Source organism: Sinocyclocheilus grahami, unplaced genomic scaffold (assembly GCF_001515645.1).
Source record: "Sinocyclocheilus grahami isolate Dianchi unplaced genomic scaffold, SAMN03320097.WGS_v1.1 scaffold53.1, whole genome shotgun sequence".
Classification (NCBI taxonomy): Eukaryota; Metazoa; Chordata; class Actinopteri; order Cypriniformes; family Cyprinidae; genus Sinocyclocheilus; species Sinocyclocheilus grahami.
In genome coordinates, this window is record NW_015505232.1 from 1,686,523 (window position 1) to 1,704,519 (window position 17,997).

At 36.3% G+C, this 17,997-nt stretch overlaps 1 protein-coding gene across 1 annotated transcript in view; it reads left to right on the plus strand.

Moving 5' to 3' along the window:
• The window catches only part of kirrel3a (kirre like nephrin family adhesion molecule 3a), a 149,204-nt gene that overhangs the window by 114,019 nt on the left and 17,188 nt on the right, over nucleotides 1-17,997 (plus strand). The window contains exons 7-11 of the mRNA XM_016269589.1: nucleotides 5,262-5,410; nucleotides 5,577-5,704; nucleotides 7,466-7,592; nucleotides 14,735-14,835; nucleotides 17,240-17,438. Coding sequence (XP_016125075.1) covers nucleotides 5,262-5,410; nucleotides 5,577-5,704; nucleotides 7,466-7,592; nucleotides 14,735-14,835; nucleotides 17,240-17,438 — 704 coding nt within the window. The remainder of the gene's footprint in view (nucleotides 1-5,261; nucleotides 5,411-5,576; nucleotides 5,705-7,465; nucleotides 7,593-14,734; nucleotides 14,836-17,239; nucleotides 17,439-17,997) is intronic.

The window sequence follows — 17,997 nt, forward strand, 5'->3', positions numbered from 1 at the left end:
TAGAAAACAGTAATATTTTACAATATTAACATTTTTACTTGATAACAGACTGCTTCCAAACATAAAATTTATATATTTATTTTAAAATTATTTCATATTTTAATATATTATATGTACTTAATAATATTATGTAATTATTAAGGGAATCATTCAAGTGCTCAATTGTTTTTGATAATTTCATCCTGAAAACTTCCACTGTTTCAGACGTTACCTGTAGGTCAGGAACACGCTTTTTTTACATTTTGATTTCTTTTTAATCAGCGTAGAGCGAGAGAAGATCTCACCTGCCGCCCCATCAGAGTTTCATACATTATTCATGCCAGAGAGGTCTAAAGAAGCACACACACCAGACTCTTGTGCCTGTGCCCTCAGCCAGCTGGACAAAGAATCTCCAAAGCTCAGAGGACACTGTGTGTCTCCTGTCCCTTGACCCACTGCAGCAGGCTTCAGATGCACGCTGTGCCACAGACCAAATGTAATGTCATGAAATCATCAATCAAGCGCGAGGAAGCTCTCCACACGGAGACTGGCTTCTTGGAGAAACACAGCATTTGAATTCACACTGCAGGAACACAGAAGCCCAACTAATTACGAAGAAAGTCATTACTGATTGCGAGAGATTTCCTGTGGGCATTACACCGTTCCTCTGAGAGGATTAGAGCTGCCTCACTAGAAAGAGGAAGGATTATTTTCACTAGCCAATATTTTATTCATGTTCATTTTGTTTACATAAATATTGAAATTAATTTAACTTTGTTTTGTTTTGTTTTTTTTGTAAGACAAAATGTAACATTTCTTATTGGATGCGTCCGGTCCAGCCGCTCGCAGAAATAAAACCCATCACTGTCCTCCTGTGGCATTTGAAATGAGATTAGTGAAGCTGTAAATTAATTAGCAGAAATAAAGCCTTTATGTTCGGTGGTCATGATGGCCATTTAAGACCCTGAGTATTTTTCATTCATGGCTTTTCATAATTTTGCAGAGCAGTTTTTATGTCTAATGGAATCTGACGTGATCTCATAGCTCCACTAGTGATCGGCTCATATGGATTTTTCAATGGTTGATGCCAATACAGTGGGGTGCAAAAGTAGCATTTTACCCATTTTTTCATTCCAAATTATTTTATAAGCTTAATTTGAGTGAATAGAATGGACATGAATAAGTATGTCCTATTTGAATGACTTGAACCTTTAGATTCTTGGTGTAGAACCTGATGATTTCAAAACATCAGTGTTTCAATGAAAATCTCTGACTATTTGTAAAAATGGAGATCATGAACAATGTCATATATTTCCTGATTTGATTGGGGAACTACAAATAGTGCAGAATAATATTTAAAACATGTAAGTCACTACTTCTCCCACATTTAAATCCAGTGTTTTTAATCATATTTTCAGTGTAGATGCAGACTTTTGAACCCCACTTTAAACAAGAATTTAAAAGTGATGGATATAACATTTATCCATATCACCACAAATGATATGAATATAAATATCCTGACATTAAAGGTGCTGTATGTAAGTTTTTGACTCTACTAAAGCATAAAAATACCATAATATGTTTGCAGATATTTAAGAAACATGCTAAGTTAACATACTTGTTTATCTGAAAAACAATGCTACAGTCAGTTATTCTCCTTTGAAAATGTGCGTTCCGGGCCAGAATGTCGGTCTCTGTTTTGGTTTGTGAAACCCGCCCACTGCCAGTTTACCCAATTGTATTTCGGCACTCCAGGTTGCCAGTTGGCGGAAAACACAGCGTATTTCATTTCATTCATCGTCATGTGTGCTCGTTCCTGTGGGTGTCGTCAATCTGGCAACCTGCGTGTGCGTCAAGTCTGAGGAGGAGGGGCCGGGTGAAAAAAACCCTCTCCACTATTTTGAATTTGGACTGCAATACCTAGTTCAACCACTCGGTGTCAATCCTACATACAGCACCTTTAAATAGATGTAGTATTTACTATTCAAATATTATTTAATATTTATATAAATGCTATTTATTAGGTACCTACACCAGTAGGTGGCGATAAGTGATAATCTTAATGAGTGAGTCATTTAATAATTCAGTCAACGATTCATTCAAACACTGATTCATTCAGGATTTAAACATCTTTATAAGTGAGTGGTTGAAACATTTACTCAAACGATTCGTCCAAACACAGATTCATACAAGAATGAAACAAGTGAATGAGTCGTTGAATCATTCACTCACATGTTCAAAACAGCGTGTTGATCACAACGGTAAATTCTGTTGTGGCTTTGATTGGAGCTAGTTTCATTTGTGCAACAAAAAAAATAGAAAGAGTAATGAACAATTTGTAACTAATGTAAATTTAATTAACTTTTTATTTAATGAACTGTTGTAATAAATCGTAATGGTCTTGCTCATATGATATTGCTTAAGCATCACTACATATATAAAATTGCTGAGAGTACTGTAACTGCCTTTTGTGATGCCAGTGAGCTGGACTCAGTAGAGAAAGCACCGCATTGTCGCAGTAATGCAGTGTATATGTATGTGATGTTGTGTGTGTGAAATCCACAGTGACAGTGAAATCGCATAAAGACTTCCGCTCTTTCTTTTCAAAGGATGTGGCCTTTCGTTTATCCTAAACCTAGACTTCTCTCCACCAAATAACACCTTGAAATGTGAAGCCGTCATAAAGAGTTCAATAAAAGCCACTGTGCACAAAAAAATGTAGCCACAACCTTGCTATAGAAAAGAGCAAAAGAGAACGCGTCTTTTAATTCTGGCTACAATTGTTTGTTTTCTTCTTGAACTCTCAGAGTGGAAAAGTGGGGCGTGAATGGATGGAGTCAGACATGTCACTTTTCTGCCCATGAATAAAGTATGTGCTTCGTGTCCCTCCAGGGGCTTTCAGTCAGCGCTGGTGTTGGCGGCTTTGTTCTGGCGTAGGTGATTTGTCTTGTCTTATCCTCATTTGTCACCTCTGAAGTGTCTAATGGAAGACGCTCTGTTGGGCGTGTCGAACGTTTGATGTGAACATGTGACTTTGCAGCTTAGCATCGGTGGGCATCAGCGTCCACGTGGCTGATTGCTTGTTTTGGCGGAGACGGTTCGTACCACCCAGTGTTTTCATTCGAAATGTGGCATCTTAAAAAACAAACAATTTCTTTTCCTCGGGTGTTGTATCGGCTTACACCTTTAGAGGATTATTTTTTATTCTAGGGTTTATACATATACTATTGCTGTTGAATTATGTAAAGAAAGCAGTAAACACATGGAATTGATCTGTGTATAGTGAAGGCTTGAGAGCCCGGTTTGTCTTTCTGGCTGATGTTTGGACATCTTTTTCTGATGTTTTATTTGTGGTTTTATTCTCATGTCCCTTTCCGAGATCAAGTTGTCACAGCTCTGCGTAGAACACAATGTTTTTATCTTTGAATATGTCAAGATACAGCCCTCGTCTGAGCCAAAGAAAGTGTCTCCCTGGCAGGAGGATGCTGTAATTTCTCAAACTGCTCTGGGTCTTGATTAAATTAAAGTAAGACAGTTAATCACTTAAATGTCAAAGATCCATGGAAATTGTTCACAGTACTTTTCCTATTTTAGCACCAAATACAGGATTAAAATAATTTCATAAATGGCTTACGCTGACTATTGGCACTGTTGGAATTGATGAAATTGAATTTTCCTAACAGGATGTAATAAGCCTTTTCCGGTGTTCGTTTGAATCCGTGATGAGACCTGCTGTGATCCGGAGTAATCTCTTCATGTTAGACGCTTTTGATGGTTAATCAATTGCCACTGGATTAGCTACACATTTACATTCCCATACATTTGAATGAAAAGGATATCTGTCCATCTCTGCGGATAGAAAATTTCTCCTCGCCTCTTTTTGTTTTTCTCTCCAGTTCTTGTCATATTTTTAGTTGGTCAGACTGTTTCCTCCTGAGACTGACAGGAGAAACCACCAGCCCTGTCCTGAGTGTGGATCTCTCTCATGTGTTTGAGTTCACATGGAGTCTGCTGTCTCCAAAGGAGCCCAGAGGAAGCTCTGTGCAAAAGGAAGTTTGGGGGTCAGCACACAAACACATTGAGCCTTGGCGTGCATGTAGGCAGTGTAGGCTTGGTTCTATTGAAGTGCACATGTAGAGCTGCTGGTGAGAACAGATGTGTGAATGAGTGAGGTGGTATTCACAAAGGACCTATTCTTCCGTTCCAAAGCAACTAGGCGAAGCGCAGCGAAATGGAACTGAATGCGTCTTGAGATGCATTTTTAGAGCTAGTTTTAATTTGACAAGTCATTTTAAAAATGGCACTGTGATTTCATGAGACTCAGACAAAACAATGAGCAAAAGACATCCATTGGACCAGCAGTTAAAATATAATGCAGGAGCATGTCCTTAAACATTGCTGCTGTCAGGACAACCAATGTATGTCTTATTTTCTATTGATTTTTGCATGGGAACATCACAACTTAGGTGTGTGTGTAGACTACAGTTCAGACAAATGCTGTTCTCTTGAACTTTATATTTAGCAAAGAATTGCGAATATACTGTATATACACTTATTAGGTAAGATATTATAATGATAATAAAGATATACTTTGCCTTTGACACCTCAGTTATTTAAAAAATATTGCAAAAAAAATTTGTCCAGCAGAAAACCATTCCATTTTTGTTACACTGTCAACTGCCAATAAAAGTGATAAAAAGACCAAATATAAAATAAAATAAATAAATAAATAAAAAATACACACAGTTGTCTCGAGTACATTCATTATACCAAATTCTGTTTATTTCTGTAACACTGTCCACTTTAACTTCACAGATGCAAACAAAAGTCTATCTGCTCAGTGCTTGATCTTCTCATCTGAATCTGGAGCAGCAGCGTTCGCTTGCGTTGTCCTTGGTTTCTCACTTTCCTCGTCACATTTCACTATAATGACCGCAACATCAAAGGGTGCCAATGATAGAGGCAGCATCTAAAAACCTCTTAATGTGTTCCTGTTATTCTTCCACCAAAGAAGACACAGCCTGCCGACAGCACGAAAATGAAAAGACCCGAATAAAAAAAAACACGTGGTGTCCTGAAAATTACGTTAGACACTCTGAAGGATCCTTTTGTTGTTTCAGTACACCATGCAAATAAGACATGATCTCAGTCATTTGCCTGTGAAAAAATACCTTTCTTGTCGCCTTTGATCTTTAGATGAGATCTGGGGGAAAAAAGCCTTGGCAGCGTCCATCAGGGTTGTTCATTTTCTTGCTCTGTTTTTGTCTCTGATGGATAATTAGATGGGCGAAGGGGGGAAGCATGATCACAGACGCAACGGGAGACACTTATGAGGTGCTGGTTGATCATTCCTTCTTCACCGAGCCAGTATCCTGTGAGGTCACCAATGCCCTGGGCAACACCAACATCAGCCGTAATGTGGATGTTTACTGTGAGTCTAACTGCTGCATATAGATACATGTTTAGTTTATTTTGATATCTTAAAGGAATAGTTTAATTTAAAATTATTCATTTAATGATGTTTTGTCATTTTGTTTGTGAATATTCTTTTGCATATACCAAAAGTGAATGAATTTGTGTTTGTATTTTTGTTGTAGTTGGGCCCCGTCTGGCTTCTGAACCCCAGAGCCTTCAGGTGGATCGGGGATCTGATGCAGTGTTCAGTTGCGCTTGGATTGGAAACCCTTCGCTCACCATTGTCTGGATGAAAAGGGGCCATGGAGTCGTATGTACTTTGCTCTGCACTGCTCATAAAACTTGCAACAGGGATGAGCAAACATTGTCTCACTTTCATTGGCTCAAGCTCATTTATTTACAATGCAGCTAAACACGGGCCGCTTCATGTTATCTCATTAAACCATGACAGGTGCAACATTTTGAACATTTAGAATTTTTGTTCAAAAAATGTTCATCTAATATTTATATTTTTATATTAACAATAAAAAACCTTTCTGAAAGGCTGATATATTCTGAAGTATTCCTTTAAGTTCAAGTTTTTAACTTTTTTCAAATCTTTCAAAACAAGACCTCGTTGAACCATACAGTGGGGCAAAAAAGTATTTAGTCAGCCACCAATTGTGCAAGTTCTCCCACGTATATACGTTAAAGTCAAAAGTTTACATACACCTTGCAGAATCTGCAAAATGTTAATTATTTTACCAAAATAAGAGGGATCATACAAAATGCATGTTATTTAGTTTATTTAATACTGACCTAAATAAACCTATTTAGTTTATTTAGTACTGACCTGAATATTTTTCTCATTAAAGATGTTTACATATAGTCCACAAGAGAAAATAAGCTAACAGTTGAATTTATAAACGTTTTGAATTTGAAGATCAGGGTAACTTATTGTAACTTATTTTGTCTTCTGGGAAACATGTAAGTTTCTGAAGGGCAGTACTAAATGGAAATAAATATGACATTTAGGCAAAATAAGAAAAATGTACACATCTTCATTCTGTTCAAAAGTTCTTAATGCATAGGTTTTCCTTCTGGAGTATTAGTGAGCGTTTGAACTTCCTGTAATAGTTGCATATGAGTCCCTCAGTTGTCCTCAGTGTGAAAAGATGGATCTCAAAATAATACAGTCATTGTTGGAAAGGGTTGAAATACACAAAAATGCTGGAAAACCAAAGAATTTGTGGAAGGATTTTTCTGAAGAACAGCAGGCTTAAGGACAAACAAGGGACTCATGAACAACTATCACTAAACAAAAAAGAATGTAAATGTAAATGCAAAAAAGATAGCTGTGGATCATTTAGGTAACAACACAGTATTAAGAATCAAGTGTATGTAAACTTTTGAACGGGGTAAATTTTATAAATTCAACTATTATTTTCTCTTGTGGACTATATATAAACATCTTTTGTGTGAAAACGGTGCAGATTCTGCAAGGTGTGTGTAAACTTTTGACTTCAACAGTGTGTGTATATACAGTATATATATGTATATATTACTTTTTGTAAAACAAATACTTACCTATTCTAGTTAAAAAAATTGTAGTTTTGAATTTAAATTAATACAATCTTTAATTCTACTGCATTTAGGAATTTTACTGGAATTAAAACTGCACTCTCACTTAAATTATGAATGGCACATAACCCTGACGTATAGAATTTTATTGAGCTCTCCATCTGGGCATGATGAATGTATCAGGCACACACACATGACTGATCTGTTTTTGATGATGATAACAGCTGTGACAGTTGAGTTTCAAGGGCTAATGGACCCTCAGTAGAGCGCATTGTGTTTGTTTGGGTCGTCATCTGTTAGGATCGTGCAACTGACGTCAAGATGAAGTCACAACTCAAGAAAGAAGCTGTATTTGTGACTACAGTAATGGTTAATTATAGATGCAGTTCTGCTTCATGTATTTACTTAAAAAAAAAAAGACGAGTAAAAGAAAACTTTTTAATGATGTCTACGAAGTTTAGACCTTGGCGTTGTTGTTTTTTTTTTTTTTCAAACATCTGCTACCTTGCAGGTGCTAAGCAACGAGAACACCTTGACACTGAAGGCAGTGAGACAGGAGGATGCTGGGAAATACGTATGTCGAGCTGTGGTGCCGCGAGTGGGAGTGGGAGAGAAGGAGGTCACGCTTACTGTCAATGGTAAATATTTTTAATGTTTTGTTTGTATTCAGTCTGTCGGTCTGATCAAGACCCCTCAGCGAATTTTTATTTGCTTTGGCTTTTGATTGCTTTGACTTGCAAGAGCTGGAAGAGGCTCTCAAAAACAGGATCAGGCCACATTTCACTCAGGCTAAATGGAATGTTTTCTACACTGTTTAGCTTTGCAATAACCGAGACATGTTCTATGACCCTCAGAGATATGGGTGCCATAATCAGGAGAGATGATCTTGAATCGCTCTCATCATTTCTTCTCACTCGTCAATAGATGAGAGACTCGGGCACATGAGGCCATGTGATTTGCTTTAAGGACTCTACCAGGTTTCTGAATCAATACGGGCATATTGATTAACCCCACGCTTCAAGAAGTGTCTTTCCTTTAAATGTAATTAAAAAAAAAAAAAGATCACGGGCCATTCTGGGCAGCTCGAATACTGTACTAGCAAAGGCCATATACATATGTGTTTTGGTTGTTTTGCTTTGTCTTGCTGTAGGCGTCATTTTATTGGTTATTCTCTCTCCAGAGGAGCTCATGAAAAAGTGTTATGGAGCTTTGTATGCTTTATCCATTTGTTTTGATGGAAACTTTTAAGTCCTAAGGGCTTTGCAATAATACCAGCTTGCTCCTATGAGGCAATAAGCCTGTTCAATGCTCTATGAATTCTTAATCTTTGCTGTTTTTCCTCTTGTGATGTTACAAGGTTGAGATCTGGGTCGGCGTGTGTGACTGTGGGCCTCCTTGGGTCCTTGTGTCTAATCCAGTCTTAAAGGAACAGTTCAGCCAAAAAATGAAAATTCTGTCATCAATTACGCACTCTCATGCTGTTTCAGGCCTGTATTACTTTGTGTCTTTTATTGAAACTCAAAGGAGATGTCTGAAGGATGTTAAGCTCCGAAAATGTCATAGACACTCCAAAAATGACATCGAAGTCACCGAAATCAGTCTTTGTGGTGGTATTTCTGGTGATATTACAAGCCTTCTTTACCTTACAAGCGGTTGTCTAAAGCAAAATTGCTATGAAGTGCATATTATTTTTTGTGAGAGAGTATGACATGCTTGAGTAAAACAGACACAAATTTTGGAATCAGCACCCCAAAATTAGTAAGAAACAAGTATTGAATATTATTTAGCAAATTAGATGCAGAGCAGTGTACTTTAATGGCCTTTTTTGAAACTTGAAAAGCAATCATCACTTTTTAAAATGTACTGGAAAAAGTAGCATATACATTCCAAACATTGCCTTTTGTGTTCCACAGAAGCAAAGTAATACAGGTTTGGAATGACATGAAGGGTGTAAGGTCACTCTTGAGGTCTTTATCACAATCTAGCACTGACAAATACTTTGAATTCAGTCAGATTGAACATTTAAAACCCAAATATTTTATGCACTCTGTAAAACCGCCCATAATGTAAATGAAGTTCTGTTCCTGATGCAAATCAAGAATCCTAAAAGTTATGGTCTATATGACAACGTAGCTCAGTCACCTCAATTTCAGAGATAGTTCTAGATGACCTTTTGTTTAGGACCTTTTGTTTAGTGAATATGGTAATAATGCAGCAACACCAAGTTTTGGACACCAGTTCATCTGTGATTATCAAGCCATTTGATTTTTGTGCTTGCTTTAGTTTAATCAGGTTCCAAGGGTAAGTAAATTACAGAATTTTATTTGGCATTATACCATTACAGTACAGCTCAACTTGAATATTCTGTCATTATTTACTCCAAAATCCAAGGGCGTTCTTCAGAATATCAAATTGTACATTCTACAGAAGAAAGAAAGTCATACAGGTTTGGAATGACATGAGAGTGAGTAAATGAGAGCACTTTCATTTTCTGTCTCTTTAAGAAATGTGCAGCCATATGCTAATAAACAGGAGACACATTAGTGCTTAAATACCAGAAATTAGATGGATTAGGCAGATGATGAACGGGAAATATGATTACTGATATTATAATAGATCATTAATGAATAACCACATTAGCGTCCATTAGGCTGTAAGAGTATCTCTTTGACAAACAGACGATTTTGTATCCTTGATAACCAGACCCCTTAAAGATGTGCATGAATGAGACGCCTGATGGAAACAGATCGATATCACTGCAATCACTATGCTGCTTGTGACCCTCATTTGAGAAAAAAAGGTGCTTTTAAACTTATTCAAAATGTACTCCAATTTCTACACCTTAATCTCCAAAAAATCCAAAGAAACAAAACACACTCTGCTCTAATGCATCATGGCTTCTGGTTCAGGCTTGGCTTTCATAGTGAAGTTAAAAACGAAAAGATCAGATTGCTGTCTGCTAGAGGGTGAATTTAACAATGATTTTTAACCTCAGTTCGGTCTCTTTAAAATCAACAGCAAAATAAACACTCATTAACAACTCCGAATTCAATTTCTGTTATTGAAGTGTTGTTGAATGAAATTTGTGACCATTCTAAGATATTTTTCATGCTCATTGACAACAAATTGTGTCCGAGAACCACCCGTAACATTTTCTGAACAGCTCCCTGCCGCCCCACTAACTTCTGCTGCTTTCTGTCCACCCATTAGATGATTTTTTTTTTTACTTGCGAGAAGCCGAAAGTGAAGAAAGGATAAATGATAATGTTTGTAGCACCATACAAGAGAGGTCGTTGTTAAATCACAAAATAGAATGCAACCAAATGCGACCCAGCTACAGCTTTTATTGCAGTGGTTTTCAACTTTTTTGACCCCTCAATATATGCTGTAAGATTTTTCCATTACTTACTTTTTATTGCTTGTATGTTGAATTAATTTTTATGATTACTAATTTTAATATATTTAATGCATTTACCCCTTAAAGGTTTGCTGAGGCTCCCTAGTGGGCTCCACACTGTAAAAAATGACTGTGAATTTAACAGTAAAAGACTAAAAATGCTACAGTAAAAACCTGTTAAATGGTTAACGGTAAGTTCCCCTACTATATCTGGTGGAAAACTGTATTGGACATTACATGTAATTTTACAGTAGTATACCATTTTTGGAAGTGAAAAAAAAGAACGTATAATTTACAGTGAATAACTATAAATTGACATTCCCAGAATTCCCTGCATTACATTTCAAATTTGATATTTATTTGTCGAAATAACTGTTTCTTCTTTTTTTTTTCTTATCACTTGTGTAAATTAGGGTTGTATGTTACATCTAATGTTGTTAAATTTACATTTACATTTAGACATTTAGCAGACACTTTTATCCAAAGCGACTTACAAATGAGAACAATGACATGTAATTTTACAGTAGTATACCATTTTTGGAAGTGAAAAAGAACATATAATTTACAGTGAATAACTATAAATTGACATTCCCAGAATTCCCTGCATTACATTTCAAATTTGATATTTATTTGTCGAAATAACTGTTTCTTCTTTTTTTTTTCTTATCACTTGTGTAAATTAGGGTTGTATGTTACATCTAATGTTGTTAAATTTACATTTACATTTAGACATTTAGCAGACACTTTTATCCAAAGCGACTTACAAATGAGAACAATGGATTAAATGAATGTTTATTGCATTATTTCAGTTTCATGTGTGTTACCATGATGGTGTTTAGTGTTTGTGTGAATGACACTGTGCACCTTCTATATATTTTAATATTAAAAAGCAGCTTTGGTTCATCTTGTGACTTTCTCATCACCACCTGCTTTTGGTGGTTATCAGTGTATTACAAAGGTTCAAAACAGATTTCAGTACTTCAATAGGTTGGTATATTAACATTATATCAGTTAATGAAATTACGGTATTTAAATGTAAATTTAAGTTAAAACTGTAAAACCAAAATGTTGCTACCGTATTTTTTTTATGGTAAAATTCTGGCAATCACAGCTGCCGTTTTTTACCGACTTTTTTTGCTTTTGTTTACAGAATTACCAAATGTTGATTTTTGTTCATTTATTGTAGTAATTAATATGTATTCTTGACCATCAATTTAATTTTTAAACAGTCATTTATTGTTTTTTTTAATTATACGCTATGTCCCTCCATGAGAAGTGAGTCAGTTGGAATAGATGAGCAGGCCTTCCGTTCTCCCACCGTACAAGCAGAGCATCGCCAAGAGCCAGGCACAGAGCGAGACGTGTGACTGCACCTTCCTCATGCGGTTCGGTCTCACATCCCGCTCTCTCTCCTTTCTCTGCTCGTTTCCCATCTGAGCCTGAGAGATAAAGCTGTTTAATTACAGCCCTCATTTATGGCCATGATCCCCTGTCAGATTTGTTTGGCTCCCCCAGAGGACACGATCTGAACAGACTGCCACTGGAAGAGCACGGAAAAGGCGTCCCACCCCTCTGCCCGACTGCAGCCTTTGAGCGTGCGTGTGATTAAGAGGGTGCCGGGGAAAGCGAAAGCATTGTCTCGCTCTCTCTAGAGAGACAGTGCTTCGGTGTACAGAAGACTCCTGCACGCTGCTGGGATCTGTAATTGATGGGATAGTACTCGCGCACTGAGACACCCGAATTCCAATTAAAATGAAAATCTGTTTTCGTATAGACACACATAATGGACCTCAATCTGCTGCGGAAGGAGAAATGGAAAAGTTATGATTGTATTTATTATGATTTAATCTCCTCCTTTTCTTTCACTTTTAATTATTTATGAAATGATGAAGTTTACTCTAAGCATTATTTCCAGTTTTGTTAAATAAGATGCAGTGGGAAGAGTTAAATGACTAGCTCATCCAAAAACGAGAATTCAGTCATTATTTACTCACCCTCGTGTCATTCCAACCTCATATGCCTTTCTTCAGTGGAGCACAACATTTAAATTGTTGGAGAATATCTTGCTTGAACTTTTCAATATAATGAGCTCTGGAACTTTCAAGCTCCAAAATGGCAAAAAAGCACCATAAAAGTGGTCCATACAATCCATGTTCAAATCTTCTGAAGTTATATGATAGTTTTGAGTGAGGAACAGACCGAAATTTAAGTTGAATAACAAATCTTAACACCCTCCTTAGCTCTCTTTGGTGCATTTGTGAAAAAAAAAAAAATTTAGCTATGATGAAGAAAAAGTTGAAGTCGGTATTAAATGGAATGAAAATCTTTACTAAATCTATCTTTACTAAATAAATCCTATTGATCATATTGTGAATGATTCATCCATGCATATCTTTAATTTTTTAAGATTTTTATTTTTTATATTTATATAAGATATCTTATATTTTTTTAAAGAATGGTTTGTTGAAAATTAACTCAACCTCAGGCCATCCAATATGTAGATGAGTTTGTTTTTCTATCAGAACAGATTTGGAGAAATTTAGCATTACATCTCTTGCTGTCCAATGGATCAGAATCCAAACAGCTGATAAAAACACAAGTGATCCACACGACTCCAGTCCATCAATTAACGTCATTTGACGTAGAAAACTGTGATTGTAATAAATTCATCATGATCTTTCTGTGAAACATCAGACTTCTCCAATCATTTAGTCCACTTAAGCCACACCCTTTTTTTCTTTTCTTCAATAATCCGTTTCACACAAATCACAGTACAAAACAGAAAAGTGTCAAGTGTTTGTTGATGGCTGCTCTATTTGGGCGTTAATTTGCACATACTCCCTTTTTGTTTAAGTGCCTGATTCCCTGAATTAAATGTACAAATCAGGTTGTGAATGCGGTGACAAAATCTCACAATTGAGACACCCGAATCTGCTTTTTCTTGGATGTGTGCCTGGTCATAACGCCGTTTTCCATTATTTGTTGAATTAAGGCTAAATTAAGGAAATTGCGTTTACCGTAATGATGAAAATTGTGCAGTTTTTTGACTAAGGCACAATCTATAGACCAATTCAGAGTAGACGTCACAGTTACGTCACTTTCAGCTGCGCGCGCATTGTGGTTGCAGAGAAACACTGGGAACAAGTGGAGATAAATGGGTAAAAACCATGGAATAAAAGAAAAAAATATTTTTGTGCCTTTTGATGTCAAGATCGAAATGTAAATAATTTTTATAGAATACTGTCGTCAAAGACGCCATTTGAAGCTAAACGCAGACGTTTAAATGGACATACTATGGATGAAAACTGCTATGATTACTCTACTTTTAAAGCATAAATTCAATTTAAACAATAGGTCTACATAATATTTACATATGCTGTTCATAGGGGACGTATTGTATTAGCCCTACAGTTACAGCATGAAATATTATTTAACGTTAAACCCTACTATTAACATTTTTACATAACATTTATTTATTTTATCTCACAATTCTGTGAATTTTTTTCTCGCAAATGCAAGTTTAAATCTCCTAATTCGGACTTTATAACTCGACTTAACTCATAAATAGTGAGTTTGTCAAATCTGAGGGCAAAAGAGAGAATGACGAGTTGTTTATTCTTATTAGAATTGTGAGATATAATCTTGGAATTGCGAGAATAAAGTCCGAATTTTGAAATATAAAATCAAATTGGCTTTTTTAAAATTCTTTTATTCCATGGCTCCATAGACTGCCACTTGAAAACCGTAATTTTCTGCCTCCAGATAGGCTCCGCCCACAACAAACGTCATCCCTGTTTCGGATCTGTAAGACTATCCCACTCTCTAAAGTCAATTTCCTTGAATAACAGTGCTTATCGCTGGGTGACAAGCTCTTGTAATATGCAGAGAACATTTTGAAAATGACATCTAATCAATATAATTTATAATCTTTTTAAACCTATCTATTTTGTACCGTATCTGTGAAATTTTCTAGCCGTAAAGGCTATCTCTCCCGGGTTTTCTGCAACCATGATGCGCGCGCATCCTGAATGTTTACAAACCTATAATTGGTCTATAATGAGCCTAATTTACATAGAATGGAAGCATGTTTGTGCTGCAAAGAATGTCAATGACTTGATTTCAATACTCGCTGGCTGGTTGTAAACTTAATTGTGAGCGGTCAATGACTAAGAAGCAGTGGAATACCGCATGCAAAAGGTTGTCCCTGATTCTTTACTCTTCCACCTCATCTTAAGAGAGAAGATCATCAAAACCAGATTGGAGATCATGAAAACAGAAGCGTATGTCCTGTCATCTCTGTTCCCAGGAAGGATGTGTGCTGATGTGGTGTGCAGGCGGTTCAGCTGTCAGACAGGAAGCTTGACAGTCTGTTGTTTGTTTCAGGGCCTCCCACCATCTCCAGCACACAGACGCAGCAGGCTCTGTACGGGGAGAAGGGCCAGATCAAGTGTTTCATCCGCAGCACCCCTCCTCCAGACCGCATTGTGAGTTCTATCTATCCATCCAGCTACCTGTATTCTGTGATCATTTATTTCTGAATCACGTCAGTGATATTCAAATCAATATTTCATTTCCATTTAGTTGGATAGAATTATTTTATAAATATATTATAATATTGTCTAAATATTTATAAAAATTCAGTAATAATAATAATATTTATATAATAATATGTACTGTATGTATGCATTCAGCTTTGTTTTTATTAATCCATCTGTCAATATATTTAGTGGTCAGATATTTCTCAGTCATGTCAGTAATATACAAATCTAGTATTTAATGTTTATTTACTTAAATAATATTATTAAAATAATAATAATAATATTTGTATACTCTACCATAAAGTTTGGGGTCAGTAAGATTTTAAAGAAATTAATAGGTGCATTAAATTGATTAAAAGGGACAGTAAAGACATTAATATTCTTAAAAAAAGGTTTATATTTCAAATAACGTTGATCTTTTCTATTCATCAAAGAATCCTAAAAAACTATGATGGTTTCCACAAAAATAATAATGAAAACAACTGTTCTTAAACATTAATAATAATAAGCAATATTTCTTGTGCAGCAAATCAGCATATTAGAATGATCCTTGAAAAATGTCATGTGACACTGAAGAGTGGAGTAATGATGCTGAAAAGTCAGCTTTGTAATCACAGGAATAAATTACATTTTAAAATATACTAGATTAAAAAGTCCGTCAAGACAAACTTTAAGATGGCTTGAGAAAGCCGGACAAGAAATTTTGAAAAAAGTTTTAAAAGTTTAAGAAGTTTAAAAGAGTTTTAAGTTTGATGGTTTTCAGTCTGAAATATTTAGAAGTTTAAAATGGTTTTAAAAGCTTGACGTTTGAATGTTTTGAAGGCAATACAGTCTGTCAGAGATAGATAGATAGATAGATAGATAGATAGATAGATAGATGCTAAGGACCTCAGAGTGGTTGCTAGGGTATTCTAGGTGGTTGCTATGGTACTTGGAGTGGTTGCTATGATGGTTGCTAGGCTAACTGGGGTGGTTGTTAAGGTGGTTGCTAGGCTACCCAGGGCAGTTGCTAGGGTGTAGCTATGCGGTTGATAAGGTACCCGGGTCGGTTGCTAGGGTGTTGCTGTTCATTTAATTTTTTGTAAGATTTCACAATAATACAGTTTGTACTGTATTTTTGATCAAATAAATGCAGCCCTGGTGAGCATGAGAAACTTCTTTCAAAAGCATTTTTTTTTTTTTTAAATCTTACCGAACCCAGACTTTTAAATGATGGTGTAATAATGTCATTGTAAAATCAGGTTTGTTCTAAAAAATTGTCTCATTTTATATTTATCTGTTTCTAAATGTTAAAAATGAACCGTTGTTGGTCACTTTACATGTTGGTCACATGGTTCCTTTTGGTCTAAATGGTCAGTTCTGAGCCAGATTTAAGTGAACAAAACTAGTCCTGAGTCTGGCTACTCAAGACTACTGTCTGTCTGTCTATTTAGGTGATAAACAACTAAGAGGTGCAAAATATGGCTCCATGAATGGGGTTTAATGCTTTTAGACTTCAATGCATTAAACAGACCTTTTAAAGCATTGAAGATCTTTTAAAAAGGATTTATCGTGTGTGTGTCTGGGTTTATATTACTCTGGTTCACACACTGTATGTGTGGGTGTGTGTCTAATTTCTAGATGTGTGGACTGTAAAAAAAAACTATACATAAAACTTTAATAAAAAATGTTTCATTTTAAATTAAATGTCTTGATTGAACTTAAAAGGTCAAGTTGCCATGACTTCTGCTGTAATTTTACCTCACATAATTACAGCAAGCAGCTCAAAGAAGAGTTCAGTGGAAATTGTTTCCTGTATTTACATGGATACAAATTGTTAATTTAATTATATGCCCTATCTCGTGTTTTCTAAGGGAAATTAACGTTATGGAGACTAAAGTGCTCATTGTCCTAAACTATTGACAACAGCACATGATCACTCACAAGGTGAAAATTTCACTCTTGTGAAATACCACCACACACAGACCTTCAACACTTGGTATATGAAACGATCAATCACTTTAAATAGAGGAACAAACTCCTCTTGACATCACAGGACAACGAGTGTAAATCAAATTGGCAAACCGTCAGACAGTGCAACCGTATTAATTATTCATGTCCCGATGCATGCTGGGAAGAGGCTGAATGGACTGAACCGTAAAAGCATTTTTTCAGCCTAGGCCTGTCTGAACTAAAAAAGTGCATTAATCCACCTGACCTGCTGTGCTTGTGGTTCGACTTTAGAAAAACAGAGAATGTCATAATAGCAAAACAGCACTGAGTTGCTTTACTTGTGTTCCTGAACTTTGCAATAGTAAGTAATCCCCCTCCCCCATTATTTACTTATTGTTTATGCTTATATTTTATGCAGGCATGGTCATGGAAAGAGACAGTGCTAGAATCAGGAACATCGGGCCGTTATACCGTGGAGACCGTGAGCACAGAGGATGGTGTCATCTCCACCCTCACCATGAGCAACATCGTTCCTGCTGACTTCCAAACCATCTACAACTGCACTGCATGGAACAGTTTCGGCTCTGACACGGAGATCATTCGCCTTAAAGAGCAAGGTAACAATCAAGTTACACTGCATCCTAACCAACCACACTGCAACAGATTTAGATTCCAGCCACAAGCAATTTGTCTGTTCGGACCAGCCGTGACAGCTAAGAGACGTGACGGAATTATTCGAAAATCAATCAGGAGAGAGCACGGGCGGGCTGTCGCCGCTCTCGCTAATCTAATTCATTAATATTAAACCATTTTAATATTATTAAAAGTACATACTGAGTGACTGATGCAATCTTTGTCGTGAAATATGAAGATGTTCGTTCGCTTTGAGTTCACAATTTTAACGTTCATGTTTCCTTTTAAGATCTTTTGAGGATAAAAATTCTGATTAACTTGGAAAAGATAGCTTTTATTGTGTGTCGTGTTGGGTCTGGTTAGGACATGGTGCCTCGAGTGTGTGTGAGTGTGTTTTACTCACGTCTCGCAGTGATTAAGTACCCCGACTTGATTTTCAGAGCATTAGGGCAAAGACTGGATCAAAGTCTGTTTATTCAGGTAAATGTCACCTACTTAAATCTGTGGATTTCCTTAATGGAATTCTGACATATTCAGAACTTC